Below are 24,901 nucleotides of genomic sequence, written 5' to 3'. Positions count from 1 at the left end.
TTTGTGGGGGCTTGGAAGTGGATTAGAATAGGGTGAAATGATTTCTTGGCTTATGTTTAGTTTGTGTCCTTCCCTGCCATGATGTTCAATGTTGCGAAACGCTTTTGAACATCCCTAATCTCTCTTTGTTGGCTGGAGATACAGATAAAGATGCTTTGGTGAGATCCCATTGCTTCTATCTGTGGAGGGTGACTTGGAATATATCTTTTGAAAGGAATGCTCAAGTATGGGAGCTTGAGATATCACCAATTTCTTTGACTTGGTCTGCATAGTAGTTATGGATATGAATGTGGAATACTCTGCAAAGTTGATGCCTAACATTGAAAATTGCAAAGTTTCATTTTCAAAACTTAATTTCAGGTCCTTGTAAAGAGCTTCAGTTGATGGAAAAATTAATCTTGGAAAGTCATTTGGAAAATTTTTCCTTCATTCCTGACTACCATAGATAACATCTGGGAGAGGGGGATGATCTTAGCTAACAGCTGTTCTTTCTTGAAAGAAGGAGTTGAATTTGTACAACATATATTATTTTGTCCTTGGATAAGTAATTTGAGGAATTCAGCCCGTTCTACTGTAGGCATTTTTTGGGCAGCAGGTAGGCCCATTGAGGATGAACTTTGGGCTGGGAGAGACGCTTATTCCTGTACAAGGGGAAAAAAACATTGCTTTGACCCCTCGTTCCATTTCTTGAATTGCATAGAGGGAGAGAAATTGGAGAGATTTTAAAAGAAAATAATTGTACCTTCTAATGCTAAACCATATGTGGGTCGAAATTTTTATATTGGGTTGAGTAGGCAGCATTTTTTAGATTTACAATCTGCTTTTGATTTTTTTTATTTGTTTTCTTGTGTATGATTTTTTTTCCATATGTGGGTTGGCCCCCTCTTGTTGCGCTTTTATTGAATTTTGCTCTGGACCTATCAAAAGAAAATGAAACACACACATGCACACACATTTATTGGTGCTGATGTTAGTGCTTTTGTGGTTTTGAGTTAGGCTTGTACCCTTATTTGTTCTCATTGCCCATCAATAATGAAATTTGTCCTTACTCATGAGAAAGTGCCCGTACTGCAGGTTTTTGGGGACTTAGCAGAAGGTCTTGAGACATTGACGCGGATAAATGAAGCTTATGTGGATGAGAAGGGAAGACCATATAAGAATATCCGGTTAACTCTCAATTTGCTATGTTGTATATTATATTTTGTTATCAGTGATACACATTATTTTTCATTATAGTTATTTTGTGGGGAATTCAACAGTATCAAACACACATATATCCTGGATGATCCTTTTGATGATCCTCCCCAGCTTGCTGAGTTGGTACCTGAAGCTTCACCTGAAGGAAAACCGAAGGATGAGGTAATGATTTGTTTTAGAGATTATATATATTAATGAGACGTTTGAAATCAAGAAGAAAAAGAAGGGTTTTGCAGTGAATAAGGCTCCTTCTGGCAAGGTTTATGAAATGTGGATATAATTACATTTATGGAGAAGCTGATTCCTGGATTTGATTCCATGGCACTACACTGGGTGGATGAGCTATTTTCATTGTGCCGAGGTTGGACCTTATTGAAATCAAAAGAAAATGAATAAAAAATTGTTCTGTATGGTGTCTGATAGCTCAAGTTACTTGCGATAAAATGGATGGTTTTGTTGGAATCAAGGCCCTTATTTAGATAAGTGTGAGGAGAACTTATTTAACTTATTGATCTGAAGTCATGTTGTAAAAAGAAATTGGTTTTCTTTTATTTTCAATATGTTAGAACCCGTCAAGAATTGGACAAGATTTTAAAGCAGAAGCAGGAGTCATTTATCCTCCCCATTTTGATTTAAGGTCCCATTGCATAGCTTGAGTCCCCTTCAAGTTCTATCCTAAGGAGCATGTGATTCCCAAATTCAAACTTTTTATTGATAAGATTAGCAATGCGAAGGAGCATTTGATGAAGTTGATGGAGACATCTGCTGTAATCTCAAACTCAAGGAGTTCTCTAAGTCCTTGACAGAGAAGGCATACACCTAGTATTCCAATCTCAATCTTGGATTGTTGAAAAGCTGGGTTAAGCAATTAAATCTTGTGAAGGTGTGCATCCAAAGGATGCAGGTGCTCATTTGAGTATTGAGTCCACTTGCAGAATCTAGCATTGTCATCCTTTCCCACACTAGGGAAAGAGCCATCAAAACCAACCAAGGTCTTAAATTTTGATATCTACTCAAATTTTGAGGCTCCAAAAGTACAAAAATGTCGACGGAAATTTTGATTTGAAAAAAAATAAAGGGAATCAGTTGTAAGGCATGTAAATCTTTTGTGGAACTTTAGAAATGGTTAACAGACAGAAAAATTTAAGTTTTAGGACTAATATATTACAAGTTAAATACATCTCTGTTGTGTATGAGGTGGAAAAGTTGTAATATTATATGTGTATCAAACATATTCAATTAATGCAATTGAAATTCATAAATCATTTTTATATTATTTATTATAAAAATAATGATAATTTATATATGAATGCTTAAATAAAATGTTGTTGTAAGTTTTTTCATATAATTTCAAAAGCCCTTGTGATAATCTTTTGTTTGGATAAAAATAAATAAAATAATTAAGAGAGAATTTCACTTCACTTCTAAATTTCTCATTTGAATTTCGAGGAAATTTCATTTTATAGTTAAAGTGTTGACAAGTGTCACTAAAATTTCTAGATTTCGATAAATTTTGGATGATTTGTTGAGATTTGGACGGAAATTATACAAGATGGAAGTCAAATGCCATTTCGATTTCGAGGGTGACGGAAACTAGAGAGATTTTGGCAGAAATTTCGATAATTTCATGGAAATTTAAGACAACTCTATATGGAGTTACAGTGACAATGCCCACTTCAAAAAAGGGGTTTGAGTTGAAAGTCATCAAAGGTTAGGGGTGGGCAAAAAAACCAAACTGTGAAATTGAACCAAACAAGCCGAACATTGGTTAACCATTTTCTGGGTTTGGTTTTGGTTTGTAGTTTAAAATATTTTCAATTAATAGTTCAGTTTTGATTTGACCCATTCATTAATCACAGTTAACCAAACTAAACCGATATATATAAATATAAAAAAAATGCATTATGCAATTGTATATTATATAATATTTGAATAGTTTAAACTAAAAAATATGCCACTTTATTCCACATTCCACATCCCACACCCAAACTGCCCACACCAACAACCATTTCCCTCCAACTAAGGCTGGTTAACCAAACCATGCTCCTTGAACTATTAACCAAATCAAGAAACTGAACTGTTTTGAATGGTGTAACTGAAATTTAGTTATTTTGGTTTGGTCAACAATCAAGTAAACCAACTACTAACTAAATTGATTGTTGGATCTTGGATCCAATTTATAATTTTTCAATGAGCATAAGAATTTCAGAAATGGGACTAGTGGTCCTCATCATCAGCACCTCTTGCAAGGTTTGTGCTATATCTAGCTCTGACTTGTTGGCAGAAGATCTTGGGTCAGTGGGGGTGTTGTTGTGCTGGGGTTGGGAGGTGCGGCAGTAGCTTGGTGGCATGGAATGAAGCTAGGGTTTGGGCGGGGAATGAGCTGGGCATGGGATGTGGATAAAGGTATTTTTTTTTTTTTTAATGTCTAAATTATTAAAATATTATATAATTTATAATTGTACAATAAATTTGTTAATGAATGGGCCAAACCAAAACTGTGCCGTTAACCAAAAAAAATCGAATACTCACTCAAATGAAACTGAAAAAATGGTTACTTGTTTTTCTGATTCAGTTTGGTTCAGATTTGTGGTTTTTCTTGCCCACCCTTGATCTAATTACAAATTAACCCATGAGGGGGACTTCTATATCGTGGACCGTTTAAGGGATGAGAGGGACAATTGGGATGCTTAAATCCATCTTGATGAGTTAGGTCTCAGTCTTGTGAACCGTAGTGGTGAATTGTTAGAATTGTTAAATGGGTCGTCGGGGTGAGGAAGAAGATTTTGAAGCTGATTAGGGAGTTAAGTAGACTCACATCTTCCCTTAATTATGATAAGGGATGTAGGAGTTAAGAGAATATTAGTGGTGTTAGGCTTTTTTCTTGGAATGTCCTGGGGCTAGGGGATGGTAGAAAATGGTATATTGTAGAGTGATGAAAGATTTAGTGGAGTTTCGTAAATTGGGGAGGTGGATGCTTTTCTGGTTAGGAGTATTTGGGAGTCTCCTTTGAGAGATGGGGTGTTTTGCTTGAAGGGGTTTTTTTTTTTTTTGGGTGGGGGGAGTGGGGGTGTAGATAATAGTGTTGGATTCTAGAATAGTGTCTATTAAGGAGTGTGTGGTCAGGTCCTTTTTGTTGTCAATTTTGTTTGAGGTGGGTTCCGGTGTGGTTGGTTTATGTCTGTGTTAAGTCCCTATTTTCTGCTCCTTGAGGCTTTTTGTTTGTGTGTTTTTTGTTTTGCATTTTTTTTTTTTTTTTGTTTTTTGTTTTTTTGGAGTTGGGGTTATTCCTTTTCACCTTGTAGTTTGTATTGGTTTGTTTGTTTTGTTTTGTTTTTTTTTTTGGGTTTTTTTGTTTTGTTTTTTTGGGGGGGGGGGGTGGTGAGACTTTAGTGTCATTCAATTAGCTAGTGAGGAGTTTGGAGGGTTGAGGGTGACTATCAATATGAGGGAGTTTGATTCCTATATTGGAGATTGTGGGCTTAGGGTTTGTGGCTTGGCTGATGATCCGTTTACTTGGGTGGCTTAAGGAGAGAGCCCAACTTCTTCTTGTGTTGATAAGTTTTGTTTATTAATAAGTGGGAAGATTTGTTTCCAAATGTTGTTCAAAAGGTTTTAGGTATACTGGTTTTGGATCATTGCCCAAGTTGGAGGATGCGTATCTAGTTCAGTGGGGTCCTACCTGTTTTGATTTGAAAATATGTGGTTAGTGCATCCCATTTTTGGGGAATGTGTTGAAACTTGGTGGAGATGGGTGTGTTTTAAATTTGTGAGAAAACTGAATAGAAAAATAAATTGACAATGTGGAAAAAAGATACAACATCAACAATTACAACAACAAGAAGTCTTAAGTCCCACTATTTGGGTCAGCTATATAAATCTTTTTCCACCAATTCACACAGTCAAGGGCATTTGCCTCGGCTAGCTTAAGAGCTACTATATCCTTTCTCACTATACCTCATTTCAAGTTATTTTAGGTCTACTTTTACCCCTTCTACTATCATTAGTAATAACTAACTCACTCCTCCTCAACGGAGCACTACTTCGCCTATATTTCAAATGCCCAAACCATCTAAGTCGCTTCTCTTTTATCTTATCTTCTATTGGTGCTAGGCTTACCTTATTTCGAATATGTTTGTTTTTTAATATATCCTTTAATTTGTACCATGCATGCACCTTAGCATCCACATTTATGCAGCTTTTACTTTTTATTGGTGCTATGCTTACCTTATTGCATAAATGTGAATGCTAAGGTGGATTTGGGGTACAAATTTAAAGGATATATTGAGAAACAAACATATTTGCAACTTTTACTTTCTATTGGTGCTATGCCTACCTTATTGCAGAAATTTGGTTGGTCATACGGCCGTCCTATAATACTTTCTTTTTAATTTAGGGGTATTCTGCGATCACACAGCACACTTGAAGCACTCCTCCATTTTACCCAACCTTCTTTAACCCTACGTATTACATCCTCTTTGATCTCTCCCTTTAATTGTATGATAGATCCAAGGAATAGAAATCTCGTAGTTCTATTATTTTCTTGATTATCAATTTTAATCCTATCTCCACAATCCCCCCTTACGTGGTTGAAGTTACATGTCATGTATTTTATCATATTTCTACTTATTCTAAAACCCCTAGACTCTAAAATTTTTCTCCACAGTTCTAACTTATATTCTACTCAACTCCTACTTTCATCAATTAGAACACTATAATCTGCAAACAACATACACCATGGGATCTCATTTTGGGTATTCCTATCGATCACTAAAGCGAAAAGATACGGGCTAAACATAGAACCTTGACGTATCCTTATTGTGATTAGAAATTCCTTAGTCTCCTCCTTTAGTCCTAACACATTCATTCTATCAAAATATCCGTAATGACATCAATATATTTATTGCATACTCTCTTCTTTTCCAAAATCCAGTGACTCGCCAAAGGACTTCCCTAGGTACTCTATCGCTTCCTCGAAGTCAATAAAAACCATATGCAAGTTTCTCTTCTTTTCCCTAAACTTTTCCATTAACCTCCTTAGAAGATAAATAGCTTTTGTTGTCGACCTCCCAGGCATAAAACCAAATTGATTTTCTGAAACCTTGTTTTTAACCTTATTCTTTGTTCAATTACCTTTCCCACAATTTCATCATATGGCTTATAAGTTGATGTGGAACAAATATGTTTTTGGTAATTTAAAAGAATAGAATAGTCATATTTTTGATAAGATTGAGTGTTTGGATAGATTGGAGGATTGTGTTTTGATTTGTGAAGAGGATAGAGCTTGAAGTGTCCACCTTAGTCATAATTTGGAGACAATCCTTTTCTGGGCGCACATTAGTTGGTGGCAAAAATCAAGGATTAAGTGTGGGAAGAAGGGGAATGTAATTCGAAGTTGTCTCATAGGGTAGCTAATGGGAGGAGGAGGAGGAGGAGGAGGAGGAGGAGGAGGAAAAGTCTTATTAAAATCTAGAGCTAGAGTTGGGCGCTGTGGTGAGATCATAAGTAGATTGTGGAGGTGAGCTTGGATTTTTATAGGAAGTTGTAAAACTACCAGCATAGGCTTTTGGTGGAAGGTTCCCACTGATGGATGCTTAGCCATGTGGTTAGAGCCCCTTTGACATGGAGGAGGTTAGGGGGAGTGTTTGAGATGGAGAGGGATAAGGCCTCTGACCCCAGGTTTTGATGGTTTTACATTTTCTGACAGGATAGCTGGCAGGTGATTCAAGAGCATATTATGTTTTTATTTTTCCCATGAGTTTGTTAGGAAAGAGTAGTGGGGAAGAGTGTGAACTCTACTTTTATTGCTCTTGTTAGTAAGGAGCGTTCTAAGAGGGTGAGGCACTTTCAACCTATTAGTTTGTGTACTAGCTTTTCAACCTATTAATTTGTTTACTAGCATTTACAAAATTTTGGGTAAGGTTTTGTCCAAGAGGCTCCATGAGGTGCTAGGAAGTACCATTTCTCTGGAACAGACTGCCTTTATTAAGGATAAACTGATTTTAGATGCAGCTTTGGCTGCTAATAGGGTAGTTACAATGTTAGGAGGAGGTGAGGGTGGGGAAGTCTTCTTAAATTGGACTTTTAAAAAGCTTATGACATAGTGAGTTTGTCTTCCTCGGAGTTTTTGGCTGTGTAGGGTTGATTTAGTTTAGAGAAAATGGATTAACGGTTCTTTATCTATGGCGAATACGTTTGTCATTGTGAATAGTGAACCTAGGGATTGGTTCAAGGCAACTTGGGTGGTTAAGGCAAGGAAACCTTTCTATTTTTTTGTTCAATTTGGCAGTTGATGAGTAGGTTGATTAGGCTTAGATGTGATTAGAGGTCTTAGGGTAGGTAGGGAGGAAGAAGTTTTGTCCCATCTCCAGATTGCAGATGATGCCATGCTCTTTCTTATAGATGGTGTTGTGAAATTCCGAAAATTTTGAGAAAATTTAGGGTTGAAGATCAATGTATCTGATGAGTGTAGCTGGTATAAACACAGGGAGAGATGAGTTAGAGGGATTTGCTGGGGCAGGGGTTGTACAATTTTAGATTGGCCTTTGGCCTATGTGAGTTTTCATCTTGGAGGTAATTCTAATTCTTTTGCTCGTTTGGGAACTAGTGATGGAGAGAGTTAGTAGGAGGTTGGAGGGGTGGAACAGGGCTTATTTGACCTTAGTAGGCTGCATTGCTTCGATTAGTGCAGCTCTAATCTGTGTATTTATTTTCATTCTCTTTTTAGAATCACTGTAATGTGGTTGGGTATGGGCGATGGAGGCTTGTATGAGATTTTTTAAGTTGGGTGCAGGGAATAAGAAGAGGGAACATCTTGTTGTTTGGGATAATGTTAGGAAACCGAAAGGGGTTTGGGTCTTGACAATTTGGCGTTCAAAAAACATATCCTTAGTTGGAAAATGGTTATAGAGGTTCACTTTGAAGGATAACTCTTTATGGCACAAAGTTGCTCAAAGTAAGTATGGTATGCATCATAATTGTTGGGACTCTAGAGGAAGTGCTAATGTTTCTCATGCAAGCCCTTGGAAGTTTATATTCATTATCACTTCTTTTACAGTCAGACCTGGTCAGAGTTGGTAACGGAAATTCCATTTGGTTTTGGGAGGGCGTTTGGGTGGGTGTGGTTTCTTTGGAGTTGTTGGTTCCTCGTCTTTATCAATTGTCTTCGGTCCACAATGCTTCAATTACTTCCATTTGTTCTTTTGACAGGGCCTCTCTTTCTTGCGATTTCATTTCTTCAGGGATCTCAATGAAAGAGAGTTTGATGAGTTAATTCTGTTGGGAGTGTTGGATTTATTTGTTGAGGAATGATTCTAGAATTTGGATTGGAGATTCTTCTCGTTCTTTCACTACGAAATCTTTCCTTTCATTTGTTGAGACCTTCTTGACATCCCTTTTTTCCTTTGAATAACGTTACTTGGAAAGCTAAGGGAGAATTTCTCTCTTGATAGGATTAATACTAATAACTTGTTGCAGGTAAGGGACCCTTAGAAGACGATCAGTCTGAATATTTGCATTATGTGTTCAGATTCTGGTAAAACAAGTGACCTAAGGCTCCCTTGAAGATCAGGGCTTTCATGTAGTCTTTGTCTCTTAATAGGATTAATACTAATAACTTGTTGCAGGTAAAGGTGCCCTTATGAAACAATCAGTCTGAATAGTTACATTATGTTCAGATTCTGGTAAAACTAGTGAATAGAAGAGGCTATGTGGTATAGGACAAGAAGCTGGGCTGTGGATTGACTGTTGTTGGAGATTAATGGAGAATTGGACGAGCTTGTGTGTATTATGCATATTTAGTTTAATTAGAAAGTTGTATTATGTGTATTTGGGGCTTGTTTTTAATATTTGTACAATTTATGTACAATTTAGAGGTGTGTTTGTAATTTCATCTATTTTTAGGGGTATATGTGTAATTTCATGTACTAGAGACTTTCTTATAAATAGTGTGTGAAAGCCATGTAGGAGGTAATTGTTGGATTTTAATTGAAACTGAACATGAGATTCCCTCTTGATGCTGTCCTGCATGACTATGGTTTTGCCACATGTACTCAAGTCATTCCTGGTGGTAAGTTTTTGGGGTTTCGGGAGGAGTAAGAAAGGAATGCTATTATGGAAGTGTGCTGTGTTTGCTCATTTTTTGGACTCTGTTGACTAAGAGGAACATTAGAATTTTCATGGGAAATCAACTTGATGCACGGTCAACGTCCAACAACTTTAATTCTCAATTCCAATCTCCAAAAAAACTACAACAAACAATGCTTGGAGAATATGAAAACTAATTTAAGAAACTGGAATAAACAAAAATACTATTTTCCTGAACAATAATACCCCAAATCTTGCTTCCTAGACAATAATATCGTAGAATCTTGAAGATATGACCCTAATAAATCAAATCAATTCTAACAAACAAGTCACACATTCATATTCTAGAAATATGGAAACACAAAAATTCTGGGGTTGAACTACCAGGAGATTGGATCTAGCTGTAAGAAGAATGCTTGATATAAATAACTCACTTCTTGGTCTTTGACCCCTCTAAATCGGTATGAAGGCCTATAGAATTTCTCAATTTTGACACAAGGTATTTATTAGATCGAATTGGTACTAATAAAAACTGAGAAAGTAAAATAGATCTTGTTTGTGTGCTGTGTCACAACTTCTCATTTATTGTGGGTTAGAATGCTTTTTTTTGCTTCTTTTTGGACACATTCTTTGGGTTTCTTTTTGGGGAATTTTGTTGTCTTATCTCCAATGGGGGATTTAATGTAACTATATGTTCAGTTCCTTTAGTAGGATGTATTATTCAGTTATTCTTTGCTGTTTGTAATTCCGATATGAAAATGCTTCCTTAACCTACCCCTGTTTCCAAAATTACCTAGTCTTGTAACATTCCAACTAATTATCACCATAACTTAAAAACAATTTTGCACCATTACTTCTACCTCTACCTCCTCCATAATTGACACTATTTATTCAATTATTTGCTTTCCATCATACAATTTTGGCATTATAGACACCCTTACCTTTCCCCACCCCCAAAATTAGCTTGATGCCCATACCTAAAGGAGCGCTTAAGATTCTTGATTGTCTCTCTCACTCTCCAATGGGCTAATGATATGCCCTTTCATCTTCATTTACATCCCTTTGGCAGTTAGGCGTTATAGTAAATTTAAACAAGTTTTCTATGAAGGTTACAATTCATTTATGTGGCATTTGGTTGGCAGAATTAGGACCTGAATGGAATCAAAATGCAGCCTCTGATTTAAATTCCTAGTTTGATTTCAAAACTGTATTCAAAATGCAATTCCATACGGAATCATGATTCTTGTGAATGACGGAATTGTGATTCCTGTTCAGATGGACAGGAATGGCTCTTCATGCCATGGAATTGATTCTCAAGTTTCAAGTTTTCTAAAATACCCTTGCCCTTGCCCTTACCCATTCTGCATGAGTATCCAAACACAGTAATCACATGCAGAAGAATCTGAACACAATTCAATTACTGCCTTGATTCCGTTCCTACTTCAAATCTGTTCCTACGTTGTTCCATTCCACAAACCAACTGGGGGCGGGGGGGTATTGGCTGCAGAGTATTCCTGATAATCCTTTGCATATTCATTCACAGGAGAGACAAGGGCAAAAACATGAAGTGGGCCCATGACATTATTGGTTCATGTAGCTGCACAAGAGTGGGGAAGAGGGTCTGTGGGCCCATGCACCCTCCTTTCCTGTGTTGACATGTCCCGCGAAGAGTAGCATTCGTCATATCTATGAGTCCCCCTTCGTACAAAACATCATTCAAGTTTGCATTATCCTTCAATCAGCATACGCCAATGTGTATATTGTCTATTCACACTTAGTCTTTAAGCCTCACCTCCAAGCCAACCTCGAAACCTTTTGCTTCTTGTTGTCCGGGTAATTTGGTTTTCAAAATTATTTCCTTGGTGGGGAAGTGGTTATGGGGTTCTCTTTTAGAACCTGACTCTCTTTGGCATAAGGTCATTCAATGTATATTCGAGTTTCGAAAAAATGGCGAGTTATAGTTGGAGCTAATGTTACCCATGCAAGTCCCTGGAATTTTTTTTCACAAATTTAACATCTATTTTGATAATGGGAGAGCATTCGTTTTTCAAAAGAATTTTGGGATAGGGACTAGGGGGGACTCTTTCAATTCCAGCAATTTCCTGTCTTTCGCGCTTCTCCATTCTTCATAATACTTTGATTTCTAATCTTCTTGTAATCCATGAGGGTGTGAAGCCTTGGGGTTTTTATCCTGTGTTATTTGTATGATGGAGAGAAAAAAAATGATCTTTATGTTGAGTGTGCTTGATTCTTTTCACACATCCTTGTGGGGGAGAGAGAACTTGGTTCTGGATTCCTTTGTGGTTTTTTGTGTAATTCATTTTTTGCTTCCGAGGGGAAGGCCAAAGAAGGGCAATGTCACCAGATGTATGTGTCTTTCTTTTAGGGGTGGGGTGACTTGTTCACATTTGTTTTCTCATTGTATTTTTTCATGGAATAGGTGGAATCTGTAGTTTGGAGTATTTGATGAAAAATTGCATTTGTTCCCCATTGGATGGCCTTTGTGCCCCTAATTTTTGAGGCGTTGGGAGGTGTAAGGAGAGGAAAGGAGTGTAGAGGGATACGGATTTTGCTATTATTTAGTGTAGTTGATTGGGTTGGAATTCTAGAATTATTAAATGTATTATTACATCCTGTAGTTTGGTTTGGGTTTGAGTGGTTTCTCTTTTGTTGTTGCTTTACTGATATGCAAATAGCTTTTCTTAGGGATGTTTCTTTAGCATGCTTCAGTGACATTGGACTGCTTTACTTTATGGTTTGACGCAATTGTACATCACTTTTTACATTGAACTGGTTCATAATTTATATCTTTTTTTTTCATTAATTCTGTAAGAGTTGAATTGTGCTATCCAAACAGCACTTCTCAAAAATGTCAAAAGGTGCTGATTTGGGATCCCATTCTAACCGAGGATTCTTGCTGTTTTGGAGGATTCAGCTACGGGAGAACCTGGAAAGGAGAGCTTTCCCCCCCTCCTTTCCTCCCTTCTCTTTGGTTTTAAGAATGCTGGTTTTAAGGATGAGTGATCCTTCTCTAACCATTATCGCCCAACATGAGAGCAGCAGACAGCTAATGCATTCCACTTATTGAACTGGGTGTCAGCCTGTGAACCCCTGGATGCTGAAGGCATCCTTGGGGAAATCTCATAGTTCCTATGGGGTCTTGTATTTGGTTCTTCTTTTTTCCTTCATTTTACTGTTCTCTTTTTTACTTTGGAGAATACCATTCCTCCATGTTTTTTTAATCCTTTCCTTATTTCTTCATAATTAATTTATTTTCTTATCCCAAAAAAAGTCCAGAATACCTTATTGTCATCTAAAATTTTGCATTATCCCCTCATGCATCTTGCAATTTTGATGCAGGGGACACCTCTAATCTCCAATGGAACTATATGTGGGTGCCTTAATTTATTGGTTTATGAATTTTTCCCATTACTGGACTTATATTTACATAATTATTACTTGATTGTCGATTACATCATGCTTGCACTTTTATAGATAGTTGGACACATGAAATGTGCTCGTGGCATTGGTCATAGCAGGATCCCCCTACAATCCTAGGATGTTCTATTATTTGGATAGGTGGCCTTGAACGAAGGTTTGCTAAGAGAGGCTCATGCTTTTAAACCTTTCATTCCTTAGGTTGCATAACATCTGGAATGTGTCATTTTCTGTGACACACTGACACGTGTCTCCTCTTGCTTCCAAAACCATTGCCACATGTCAATATTCAGGGCTTTTAACCACTGTGGCATTATCAGTGGTTGCACTTTAAGTAGCACCCTCTCATTGGGTGGTCCTATAACGAAATATCACCTCCTCCCATTTAGGGTCTTTCACAGCACCTTTGCTGGTCAACTCTCTCATTCTCTCTCTTGCGCACGCATACACACAACCTTCCCCTTGCAAGAATCGCCCCCCCCCCCTCTGGAATCTTCCTTGCCAGAATCCCCCCAGCTTTGGAATCTTCCTAGTTTTGGGATCTCCCCAGGGTTTGGAACTCCCTCACATGGTACCTGCTGCACTTGAGATTCCTACAGATTACCTATTGCCCTGTCTGCTGCTGTCTTTGGTCATGTACCACATGGTTTCTCCGCCCTTACACAAAAAACCAGTCTTAGAAAACACTAACTGTGTTTGTGTTGGAAGTTGATTATGTTTAGTTGATCTAAAGCTCAAAGACTTAGTCCTGTTTTTTTGGTTCAACAAAGAATTTTTTGGTAATGGACATTAATTAAAGAATTGCTTCCAATAATATGAGCATTAAATTTTATGGAAAGGGTGAAGTGTGCTATAATTGGAATACGAAAATAAAAGAACCAAGAAAGATTTGATATGCTTGAGATGAGTCCATCTAAGAAAGTTCAGTCCAACCATTATTAACCATTAACCACTTCCCAGAATGTGGGTTTTTTAATAGTTGTGAACTATAGAAAACTGAGTTAATATAGTGAGGTTTTAAAGTGATATCCATTATCCATCTTGGGTCTTGGGATGCACTGGTTTATTTCTTAGTTGTAGTAGTAACTTCTTTCGCTCCATTGTATTTAGGTTGATGATGACGTGCGACTTGAAGATGACTGGGTGCCCATGGATGAACAATTGGGTCCTGCAGAGCTTGAGGAAGTTATTCGTGCAAAGGGAGCACATTCTAGTGCTGTTGTACTTGAGGCGGTAAGCATCTAATTGATAAACAATAGCTCACTCTCTAGGCCAAGTTGATTGTGATCTTCTGTTTTAGTTGAATCAATCATTGTTCTTTTTTTTGGTGCTCCACAGATTGGGGACATTCCTGATGCGGAGATAAAGCCTCCTGAGAATGTGTTATTTGTTTGTAAACTGAATCCTGTTACTGAAGTAAGTGCTTCTACCCTATTCTCTCTTCCTCAATGTTTGGCACACCTCATTTTAGTTCACAGTTGAAAGCATTAAGCGAGGTGTTTTACCCGTACTTTGGTATAGTGCAATCCTTGATTTTTTAAAAAAAATATTAATTGTTGATAAAAATATTTAAAGGTAACAATAAGAGAAAGATGAATATAATAATGAATTTAAATATACCCCCATTTCTTGTACTTTCATGCTTTTACATTCTTGTTGCTATACTGTGGCCTGTGTATCTCAATTAACCGTGAAAAATCTTATAGAATGAACAAATGAAGATTGCAATAATGGTCCTGCACTGTGTATGGTCTATAAAAGCATCCAAGACAGAGAAATGTGCTAGTCTCACATTGTGAATCATAAGCCTTGTGGGATACCTGCGAAATGTGAGCATCACCACATATTCAGGCTTAAGGTGCATAAAGAGGCTTTAAAAATGTGCATGCTCTCAAGTCTGAGGTGCATGCTGGGGTAGTGTTTTATTTTTCTCTATGCTTCATAGTTCTCTTTTGCTTGTTTTACAAGCACCTTTAGAAATATGGTGGTATGTAATGGATATGCTTACCATGATAATTTTTAATATGCTACTGCTTTCTAGTTCCAAACAAAATGCCAAACACTGTCTCTGTTCTGTTATTGTAGGTTGTATACTAAGAGATCCCTGTGATCATTTGGTTGTTTACCTTTTAATGCAGGATGAGGACCTGCATACTATCTTTTCGCGTTTTGGAACTGTTGTATCGTGAGTTCTTAAATACTCTGAAACTTTCCTTTCCATTTCTCTCTTGATGATTTTTTAATTCCTTTTTTGTGTCTTTTTTCCTGGGCCTGTCTGGATTGTGTGAAAATGCTTTCTTAATCATAAGTAAATGATGGCAGGGCTGAAATTATCCGTGATTACAAGACTGGAGACAGTTTATGCTATGCTTTCATTGGTCAGTGTAATCCCCTATGTTTAGCATTTTGTCTTGTTTATGTAATAGATTGTCTGTTGTGCATGAGAAGAAAAAGTTTTATTTTTTATTTTTTTATTTTTTGATAAAGAAAGAAATTTTATTAGAGAGGCCAGAATGTACAAGAAGAATAAAACAAAAAGGAAAAAACAGGGAGAGCAAAATCCTCCCTTTATATCAAAAATAAAAAATTACAAGTTTCACAGTCTAAGCCCAAAAAACTCAATGCAAAAGAGCCAACCAGTCCCGCTGCATGTCTTCCAAAGAGATGTGGCTAAAAAAACCATTTGCTGGCACTCACAATGAAGAAAGATAAGTCACTCTACTCCAAAGCAAGACACCAGACATAGCCACTCCTTTGAAAATTCTAGCATTCACTTTCCATCCAAACACACTAAATTATAACCGTAATAGAGCATCACCATAAAAATTTTCTATCTTTTCCTTTACCAAAGCTCTAAACATGATGGTGCAAAACGCCTTTGATGTGGACGGACAAGTCCAATCCTCAGCAAATATACCAAATAATTTATTCCAAATAGAGAACGTGTATGGACAATGAAGAAACAAATGTGCACAAGACTCTCCACTCGTCAAGCCAAGGATATAAATATCCAAAGACGGCTTTTTTGGGTCTTCTCTTCTGAAGAAAGTAATTGGTATTAATTCTTTCAAGTACTGCGGTCCAAATGAAAGCTTTTATTTTCAAGGGAGCTTTGGCTCTCCAAATCAATGGATACAAAGAAAATTTATCCGCTATAGGTTCACAAGTCAAATAAGAGAAAAAGGATTTACAAGAGAATCCTCCCCATGTGTCTAAGCTCCAAGCCCTTTTACTCCCAAATGATTATGAAAAAGAATCAAGCAACCTAGTCAAGAGGACCAACTCGTTAATCTCTCTCTCATTAAGATTTCTCCCGAAATGGAAATTCCATGAATGCCTTTCTCCTTGAGTTTCAGTGTCTCCATTTGTTCACCTTTTTGATTTATCCTTTTTTCTTTTGCTTTGGAATTGGAAACACAAATTTATAGGGCACTATGACTCTCATAATTGAATTTGAACTTAATAACGCTTGTACAAAATGTTCCTAGTTTTTTAAATAGCTGGCTGAGGCCTGGATAAAGAACAATCACTGCTCTTGACAACTGTTGTAGAAGTTTAATTTAAAATTATGCTAGCTTAAATTCTTGTTGTAACTGTAAATTGAGTGAAAAATGCCGTTATGTAACCAACCCAAATATTAGGGTTTGGATTTTGTTGTGGAACTTCAGTTGAAATCATAATTTAAAGACTCTGTGACCAAACCGGTGAAAGCCATTGGGTTGGTTGAATGAGTTGACAAAGTGATATCAAAATAACATATACATACATACATACATATATTTTTGTGTGTGTGTGCACTACAAAGGGGGTTTTGTGATGATGATGATGATGATGCCGCCGCCAAGGGCAATGAAGATGACAATTACCTATTATTATTATTTTGAGTCAACAAATGTTAAATGATAGTATGATTTGACTAAAATTTACTTTAGGGTAAAAGAGTACATGATTTGATTAATTCATATTTATTTATATTTGTATAAATGAATGTACACACACGTACCTCTATATAGATGTGGACTAGATTGATTTTTTGCGTGCACACACACTATTCGTTCAATAAATGGTTAAGAAGCTGCTGTGGCTGCATTGGTAATGTTCTCCCCAATGTCCCCATCATATGTGGGGTTAAGGTTCTAAACTCTGCAAGGACAAGATAGAAACACTTTTTTTTTTTCCCCTGTAGGCTGGGTACTCCCAAGTTGCTGTCATTTACAGTTTCAACGCATCACCCAGCCTGGTAACTGAACCAGTTTTGGTCTGACATGGCTGGACCAGCTGGTCTGGTATGGATTTTGAAACCATGATTGAAATATCCGTTGCATAAATGTTCTATGTGTTTAAGTCTGTTATGGATAGTTCTCAGGTGCCAGTGAGTTTTTTGTTTGATTGTGGGTTGAATTCTGAACTTCCTCCCCAAGGTTTCAGATCTCTAACCAGAAAAAATGACTGAATTCTGAACTACCACCCCAAGGTTTTCAGATCTCTAACCAGAAAAAATGACTTCTTTGTTTGTGAAAAGTGCCTAGGTAAGAACACAGTTATGCACTCTTTGCTTTTTTTTAAAAAAAATTTGCTAATGAAAAAATGAATTAAGAAGGAAGATAACTGGATTACAACCCAGTCAAGGATAGGAATCCTCAAAAGTTAAAAAAAAAAAAAAACCAGAGATAAAACCTAATACGCACCAAATAAGAAAACTGTTCTTCAAACTCTTTCCATCAGTTTCTGTCGTATTTGTAAAATAATTATTATTTGACTCTTTTATGAATTTTATTTATGGAAATTGAATATTCTTTGTATGACGGTTGTATTACATTTATTAACCTTGTACATGACATAACTGTCATTGACGCATTTATTTACAATATTTTAGTTCTAAATCTTGCATTATTATGCTCTATTTATAATGTTTTATGAATTTCATTTATGTAAAATTAAATATTTTAAATGTGGATGGTATTACAGTTATTAACCTTGTGCACCACATAAATGTCATTGATGCATTTTATTTACAGTATTTTAGTACTCAATCTTGCATTATTACATCTATTAGTAGTTCCTAAAATTTCATAAAATGAATTTTATGCCCGTTGCACAAAACTCCCATGTATGCAGTGTTTGAGAAGGGGCGACCATGATGGCTTCAAAATTTCATTTGGAATTTTGTTTTTTTGAAGGCTTAGCATTTGAATCAAGCTTGAAGTTTAAGACTTTGATGGCAAGGCCTGGTCAAAGGTGGTTCTGTGGTGTCAAAATGAGAGAGTATCTCTGGTGTTGTTGAAGTGGTGGAGAAGTCCAACTGTAGCAGTGTGAAATGGACTTCGCTAAAGATGATTGATGGTTTCTTTGTTGCCAAATTTGATGCAGGGCAATAAGGGAGATGAGAGAAAAGAGATAAGAAAAGAGAGAAGGAAGAGAAGGAGAGAAAGAATGAGAAGAAGAAAATGGTGAAGAAGACAAAGAAGGAAGAAAAGTAACTGAATGTTGTTGGGGGGAGAGAGTGAGAAGCTGATTCTGCTTTTGAGAGCATTAGTGATTTGGAAAGGCTCCTTTCAATTGATCTTTTCCTCCTCTTTTTCATTTGTCTAGCTTTCATAATTCTCCCATGTTTGGTTCTTCATAACTCACAATGTGGAGTCATGAGATTTTCATTTTTGTGTTGTATTTAAATGAGAGGGAGATAAATGAACTGATTTTTTTGTTAAACCAGTGGTTTTTCTTTTGTAGATCTTGATAAGGGAAAAAAGAAATTGGATTTGGATGTTTTTGGGAACTTTTATTCCAAGTATTTCTTCACCCATTTGGTTCATGATTCAAGTGCTATTCCTTTTCCCTTACATTCCTTTATTTGGAAAACTGATGGTGCTCCAAAAATGTAAAGGTTTCCCTTGGATTTCAATCCTTAATAAAATCAATAGGAATGATTTATTTTTGAGGCAAAGGCTTAGGGCATTGTCTCTAGATGTGCTTGTGCCTTGCTATATTAGTTGTGAGACTTGTTCATATTGGTTCTTATAATTCCCTTTTTCATGGTTTATGTGGAATAATATTTTTGCTGTTTTTGGAGAGAGCTGGGTTTGTTCTTTGGTAGCCTTTGTCTTCTTCATTTTCTGGGTTATGGGAGGGTGAAAGACTGGAATGCTCTTTGGAGTTGTATGGTTTTTTGCAATTATTTAGTGCATAAAGTTGGAAGGAGCACTATTTTTATCTTCAAGGGTATTGATACTTCTCCCTGGGTTTGGAGTAAGGTGGTTATTCTTGCATCGCTTTGGTACCCTTTTGGAGGCGTCTCTTTAACTAACATGCAGTTAAAGACTGGATTGTTTTGCTTCTAGGAAGCATGGATATTGATGCAGGAAATGGATACGACATGATACGAACAGTGAGAAGGCAATTTTGAAAACATGAGGATAGGACACCACATGCATACATTAATTAATATAAAAAATAGATTTATTTAGGCATTTTTTCCTTTTAGATGACTAATATTGAGGTATTTTAATTTAAAATGGAAATATAGGCTTGAGCATGATGAGTGAATCTTATCGGCTGGCAGAGGACCACATGGTGGAGGGGTGTGGATTTCAGGTGGGGAATGGTGACAGTATCTTTTTTTGGCATGATGTCTGGAGTGATCAGGAGGCTCTCGGTGTCTTATTTCCATCCATTTACAACTTGGCTTGTGATAAAGATGCCTGCATAAGTCAACACCTTCAAACTTCAAATCAGGGGTTTTTCTGGGAACTCAGCCAGCTCATGACTTCTATAGTAATCTGTACAAGTTCCAGAATCAAAACACTTAATTTTCCTGTTTGGCCTTTAGACAAGAAGGGGGGTCTTTACTGTCAGATCCTTCTACGGGAGACTTTTTCCTCTGGAGTCAAAACAGTACTCACTCCCCTTGGCCTCAGATATGGAAGATGGCTGCCCCTACAAAAGTTGCCTTTTTCACTTGGGAAGCAGCTCATGGTAAGATCTTGACCCTGGATGACTTGCAGAGAAGGGAGTTGTCTGTCGCTAAGAGATGTGCCCTTTGCATGGCTGAGGTAGAATCAGTTGATCACATCCTCCTATTGCCCCTGGACCAGAATTCTTTGGAATTGCGCTCTAACCCTCATTGGACATCAGTGGTTCATTGCCAGCTCTGCGGGAGGGGAGCTCTGGGCCTGGAGAGGGATTTGGGCAACAAAGGAAAAGAGGAAGGCTTTGTCTCTGATTCCTCTAGCAATTTTCTGGTAAAGACAGGAACGGGAAAGTTTTTAAAAATTCAATCTCATTGCTTCAGCTCAGCAAAGAGCAGTGGTTTACTGTGGTTACTAGTTGGCATGGTGGACTTGTAGCAAATGATTTCAGTGTAACTTTTGATTTTTGTGACAGCTTTAAGGGCTGCTGATTTCCTGTACCCTGGGCTGGCATCCCCTTGATGCCTTTTTAATATATACTATCTTTTACTGATAAAAAAAAATTCAATTGCATATTTTACAAACTACGGTTATACAATCATCGACTACATTCATATTAGAAAAAATTGGTCCGACAAAAAACAACTCAATGGCACTGCTGATGGTGTGATGGGCATACCTCATCAAGAAATTAAATAAAAAAACACAAACAGATTAATAGAGGGTGGAGAACTAGCAATTTAATTGGGGGAGGGGGGAGTGGGGTGGAAAGGCGGGAGGGAGAAGAAAGAGACTGGAAGCCTTGAATAATAGTCTTACCAGTTGCGTCAGCTGGGCTCCAAGCTCGGACCGAAGAAGCAAGGAAGCCAATGATCTGCCTCCAGCAAGTTGTGAGTCTTCTTGTAGTCTTTGTTTTGGCAAAGCAGGGGAATTCTGGGGGCTGGGAAGTCTGGCACTGCTCTGCAAGGCTGGTGCCATTGCACTAGTGCTCCAATGTCTTAACAGTCCAATGCTGAACAGCCTCTTGAATCTCAGTCACTTGGCTTGTCTTAAAAATTTTCTGGGGTTTATGTTAGCAGAATTGAAGGGGCAACAACAGGAAGTGTTCTTGCTAAAAGAATACTGGATGTGTACTCACTGGTGAGGTGTTGGAGAGTGCCTCAGCCACGTCCCAAAAAAAAAAAAAAAAAAAAAAAATTCCAAACTGGTGTCCGAGCATGTTGTGTAGGTGTCAGTATCTGACATGTCAGACACTTCAGGTTCCCTGAAGTGTCAGTGCTTCCTAGCTTTGCTTTATTATCTTCATACTGTGGATATATATTTATTTTTGTTTCATTTCTTCATTATTGAGTTGGTGCCTTGTCTTTCATATTGTACCTTTCTTCTTTCTTGTAATATAACTCTTTGTTTAAAATGTAACTGTTGTATGATATCTTGCAAAATACTTGTACACCAGTACATCCTACACTTACGTGAAACTAATATTTACAAAACAATCACTGATGAACTAAATTTTCATAAGACAAACTGTGTGTCAAATTAACATATTACTTGTAACTTCCTAAGCCTACTCTTTAAGCAGTTGTTCTGAATGGGAAGCCTAAGTTGTGGGCCTCAGTCGTGTTTTATGCTTCTTCCTCGCTGTTATTGGTACAAAGGTTTGAGACATGGATGATGCATCAGTACAATTTAATATTTGGTGCTTAACTGCTTATTATGAGAGAGAGGGAGGGATTTACAGTAATGACTTTAAAACAGGTTAGTTCAATAGATTTTATAATTAAAAAGAAACACATAATTAATACCGCATTGTCTCACCTACTGCACTTCTTCGATGGCATTTGTCATGGCAAATATTTTTCTGTCAATAAATAGAAATGCTATGAGAGTGGTGAGTGAACAAAAAGTTTGGACAGGTGTGTTTAGTGGCAAAATTAAGTTTAGGTGTGTTCCCTGTAATATTTTGCACAATCTGTTTTATCCTTTTATCATCAAGCTGTTAGTGCCCAAAATAGGGAATAATAAAACTGCCACTTTGTGCATAAACTGTTAGATGACATTATGAAGTCGGTTTTCAGTTTCATGGAGTGAAAAAAAGCAGTCACCCGTGCTCACACTTTTTCCTTGCAGTGCGGGGAGTGGGGGTTAGAGTGGAAATAGGTGGTATTATAAATGGCAGCTGGGATTTGTCATAGGTTTCACCTTGAATTTTTAGTTTAAGTCTTTTTAGTTTTTAGTTTTTAATAAAAAGAAGGAATTTATGAGAGGCAGAAGGAGAAATATAGAGGATAAAATCATTCTCTCAAGAACATGTCAAGGAAAAGGAAATTGAAAACAAACATCAACACAACAACAAACAACAACAACAAGAAGCCTTTAGTCCCACTAGGTGGGGTCGGCTACATGAATCATTTTCCGCCAATTCACCTGTTCAAGAGCGTTTTCCTCTATTAGATTAAGGGCTATTAAATCCTTCTTCACTACCTCATTCCAAGTTATTTAGGCCTACCCCTACCCCTACCCCTTTTCATGCTAGAAAAAATAACTCACTCCTCTTCATAGGTGCTTTATTAGATCTGTGTTTCAAATGTCAAAACCATCAAAGCTGCCCCTTCTTTATCTTGTCTTCGATATATATGCTCATTTTTTTACTTTAATCTTTTAATGTTATACTACTCATCCACCTTAACATTCGCATTTCAGTAACTTTTACTTTTTGTACATGTTGTTTCTTAGTTGCCTAACATTCTAAACTATAAAGCATAGCCGACCTTATAGCCGTCTTATAAAATTTTTCTTGTAATTTTAAGGGTATTCTATGATCACACAACACACCTGACTCACTCCTCCATTTTACCCGACCTATTTTAATTCTATGTACTACGTCTTCTTTAATTTGCCTTTCAACTTGCATAATAGATCCAAGATATCTAAATCTGTTAGTGCTATTAATCTCTTGATTATCAAGTTTAATCTTCTCTCCACTACTACTCCTTACATTAATGAAATAACATTTCATATATTTGGTCTTGTTCTTACTTATCCTAAACCCTTTAGACTCTAATGTGGCTCTCCAAAGTTCTATCTTAGATTCCACTCTACTCCTACTATCATCAATCAACACAATATCATTTGAAAATAACATACACCAAGGGATCTCATTTTGAATATTCTTAGTAAGTTCATCAATCACTAAAGTAAAAAGATAGGGACTCAAAGTAGAACCTTGAAGTACATGTATTGAGGTTGAAAATCTTCAGATTCCCCTCCTACAATCCTAATGCTAGTCACTACTCTATCATACATATCCTTAATGACCTCAGTATACCTATTGCAAATCCCCGTCTTTTCTAAGACCCACCAAAGAACTTCCCTAGGTACTCTATCATAAGCTTTCTCTAGGTCAATAAAAACATATGCAAGTCCCTTTTCTTTTCCCTAAACTTTTCCATTAAGCTTGATCTCCTAGGCATAAAACCAAACTGATTTTCTGGAACTATTGTTTCTGGTCTTATTCTATGCTCAATTACCCTTTCTCATAATCTTAATTCCATGATAGTTATTGCAGTTTTGAATATCGTGTTTGTTTTTGTATAAAGGTACTAACATACTTTTCCTCCATCCTTCTGACATTTTCTTGGTTTTTATAATAATGTTGAATAGGTTAGTTAATCAAATATTTTTCCTTTATCCTCTAAACATTTCCAAACTTCAATTGGTATTTTATTTGATCCTATAGATTTCCTACTTTTTATCTTTTTTAATGCCATATTAACTTCAAGAACTTTAATTTTGCGAATAAATCTCATATTTTTTGTCTTCATCCCATTTGTCACTTCAACGTTCAATCTTTCATTTTAGTTTTCATTCAACGACTTATCAAAGTATCCTTATCACCTCTCTTTATGTCTTTTTCTCTAGTTAATACATTATCATTCTCATTCTTTATGCATTTTATATCACCTAAATCTTTGCATTTTCTTTCTCTAGCTCTAGCAAGTTTATAAATGTCTTTTTATCCTCTTTTTTTTTTTGTATCTAGTCTAGATATAAAGTATCATAAGCTCTATCTTTAGCTTTACGAATAGTTCTTTTTTTCCTCTCTTTATATTTTTCAAGATTTTTTATATTTCTACAATTTTACCATATTTTATACCAAATTCTTTTTGCCTGAACAGCTTTTTGGACTTCTTGATCCCACTACCAACTTTATTTACTGCCCGAGTATCTTCCTTTGGCCTCACCTAAAACCTCTTTTGCTATCCTTACGGTAGAATTAGCTATTTTATTCCAAACAGTATTTGCATCTACCTTATCCTCTATAGTACAATCACACTCATTAATTATTTTATCTTTGAATTTTACTATATTATCTCCTTTCAAGCTCCCCCATCTAATCCTTTTGTGTTGATTTATGTTGCTCTTTTTCTTCCTTTTTTTAGTATGTATATCTAATGCTAGGACTCTATGTTCTGTAGCCAAACTTTCACCTAGGATAACTATGCAATCCTTACAAGATAGACGATCCCCTTTCATAGTTAAGAAGAAAGATCTCCAGACACATTGTAAATCAGTCAAGTTCACCCCCTTCAGAATTGTTATTTCAGATTGTGCCCTATGAAAGTCTTAATGATAAACAACCTTATTTGTGAATAAACTTAATCATGGAAGAGTATGCAAACAGTGTGAGACTGATGGAACTTTCTTTTCTGCAATAGTTGTATATGTTGTCATAAATTATTATATGATTTGACCATTAACAATCGTTTTTGTTTTGTTGCTCCAGAATTTGAAACCGATGAGGCTTGTGAACAAGCATATTTTAAGGTATCTTGAAGAGCTGGGAGTATGTTTTATTTTATTTTTTTTTCCCTCTTCCAATATATTGCACAATAGTTTTTTTTTTTGGTCCTCATATAGTTTGTCCTTGACAGGCTTGATGTGCTTGTCTCCCTCTTTATGTCTTGGGTTTGTGATGGAGTGAATGGAGTTTAATTAATGTACGGTAAACTGGAACTGGATAATGATTGATAAAAAGAATTAGTTTTTGAATGTTTTTTATTTTTCCTTTTTTAAGTGAGGTTATGATCCTAAATACATGAGAAGCTGGGCTGTGTTTTTTTTTTTTTTCATGCACACATCCCCTTATGTATATTGATATTTTGCTTGTTTTGAGCGCTTAACCCTTCTTTTTTTGATCAGTAAAGAAAATTGTATTGAACGATGCATCAAGGGGATGCCGCCCAAGTACAAAGAAACAAACGGGAGAGAAACAT

At 36.5% G+C, this 24,901-nt stretch overlaps 1 protein-coding gene across 1 annotated transcript in view; it reads left to right on the top strand.

Annotated features, from left to right (window-relative positions):
• LOC131161651 (peptidyl-prolyl cis-trans isomerase CYP59) overlaps window positions 1–24,901 on the top strand; it is a 70,708-nt gene that overhangs the window by 7,674 nt on the left and 38,133 nt on the right. Inside the window, exons 6-12 of the mRNA XM_058117568.1 lie at window positions 1,075–1,166; window positions 1,260–1,359; window positions 13,831–13,953; window positions 14,059–14,136; window positions 14,859–14,905; window positions 15,043–15,098; window positions 24,412–24,452. Coding sequence (XP_057973551.1) covers window positions 1,075–1,166; window positions 1,260–1,359; window positions 13,831–13,953; window positions 14,059–14,136; window positions 14,859–14,905; window positions 15,043–15,098; window positions 24,412–24,452 — 537 coding nt within the window. The remainder of the gene's footprint in view (window positions 1–1,074; window positions 1,167–1,259; window positions 1,360–13,830; window positions 13,954–14,058; window positions 14,137–14,858; window positions 14,906–15,042; window positions 15,099–24,411; window positions 24,453–24,901) is intronic.

The sequence above is a fragment of the Malania oleifera genome, chromosome 8, assembly GCF_029873635.1.
Source record: "Malania oleifera isolate guangnan ecotype guangnan chromosome 8, ASM2987363v1, whole genome shotgun sequence".
Lineage (NCBI taxonomy): Eukaryota > Viridiplantae > Streptophyta > Magnoliopsida > Santalales > Ximeniaceae > Malania > Malania oleifera.
This window is presented reverse-complemented; position numbering and strand designations above follow the sequence as displayed.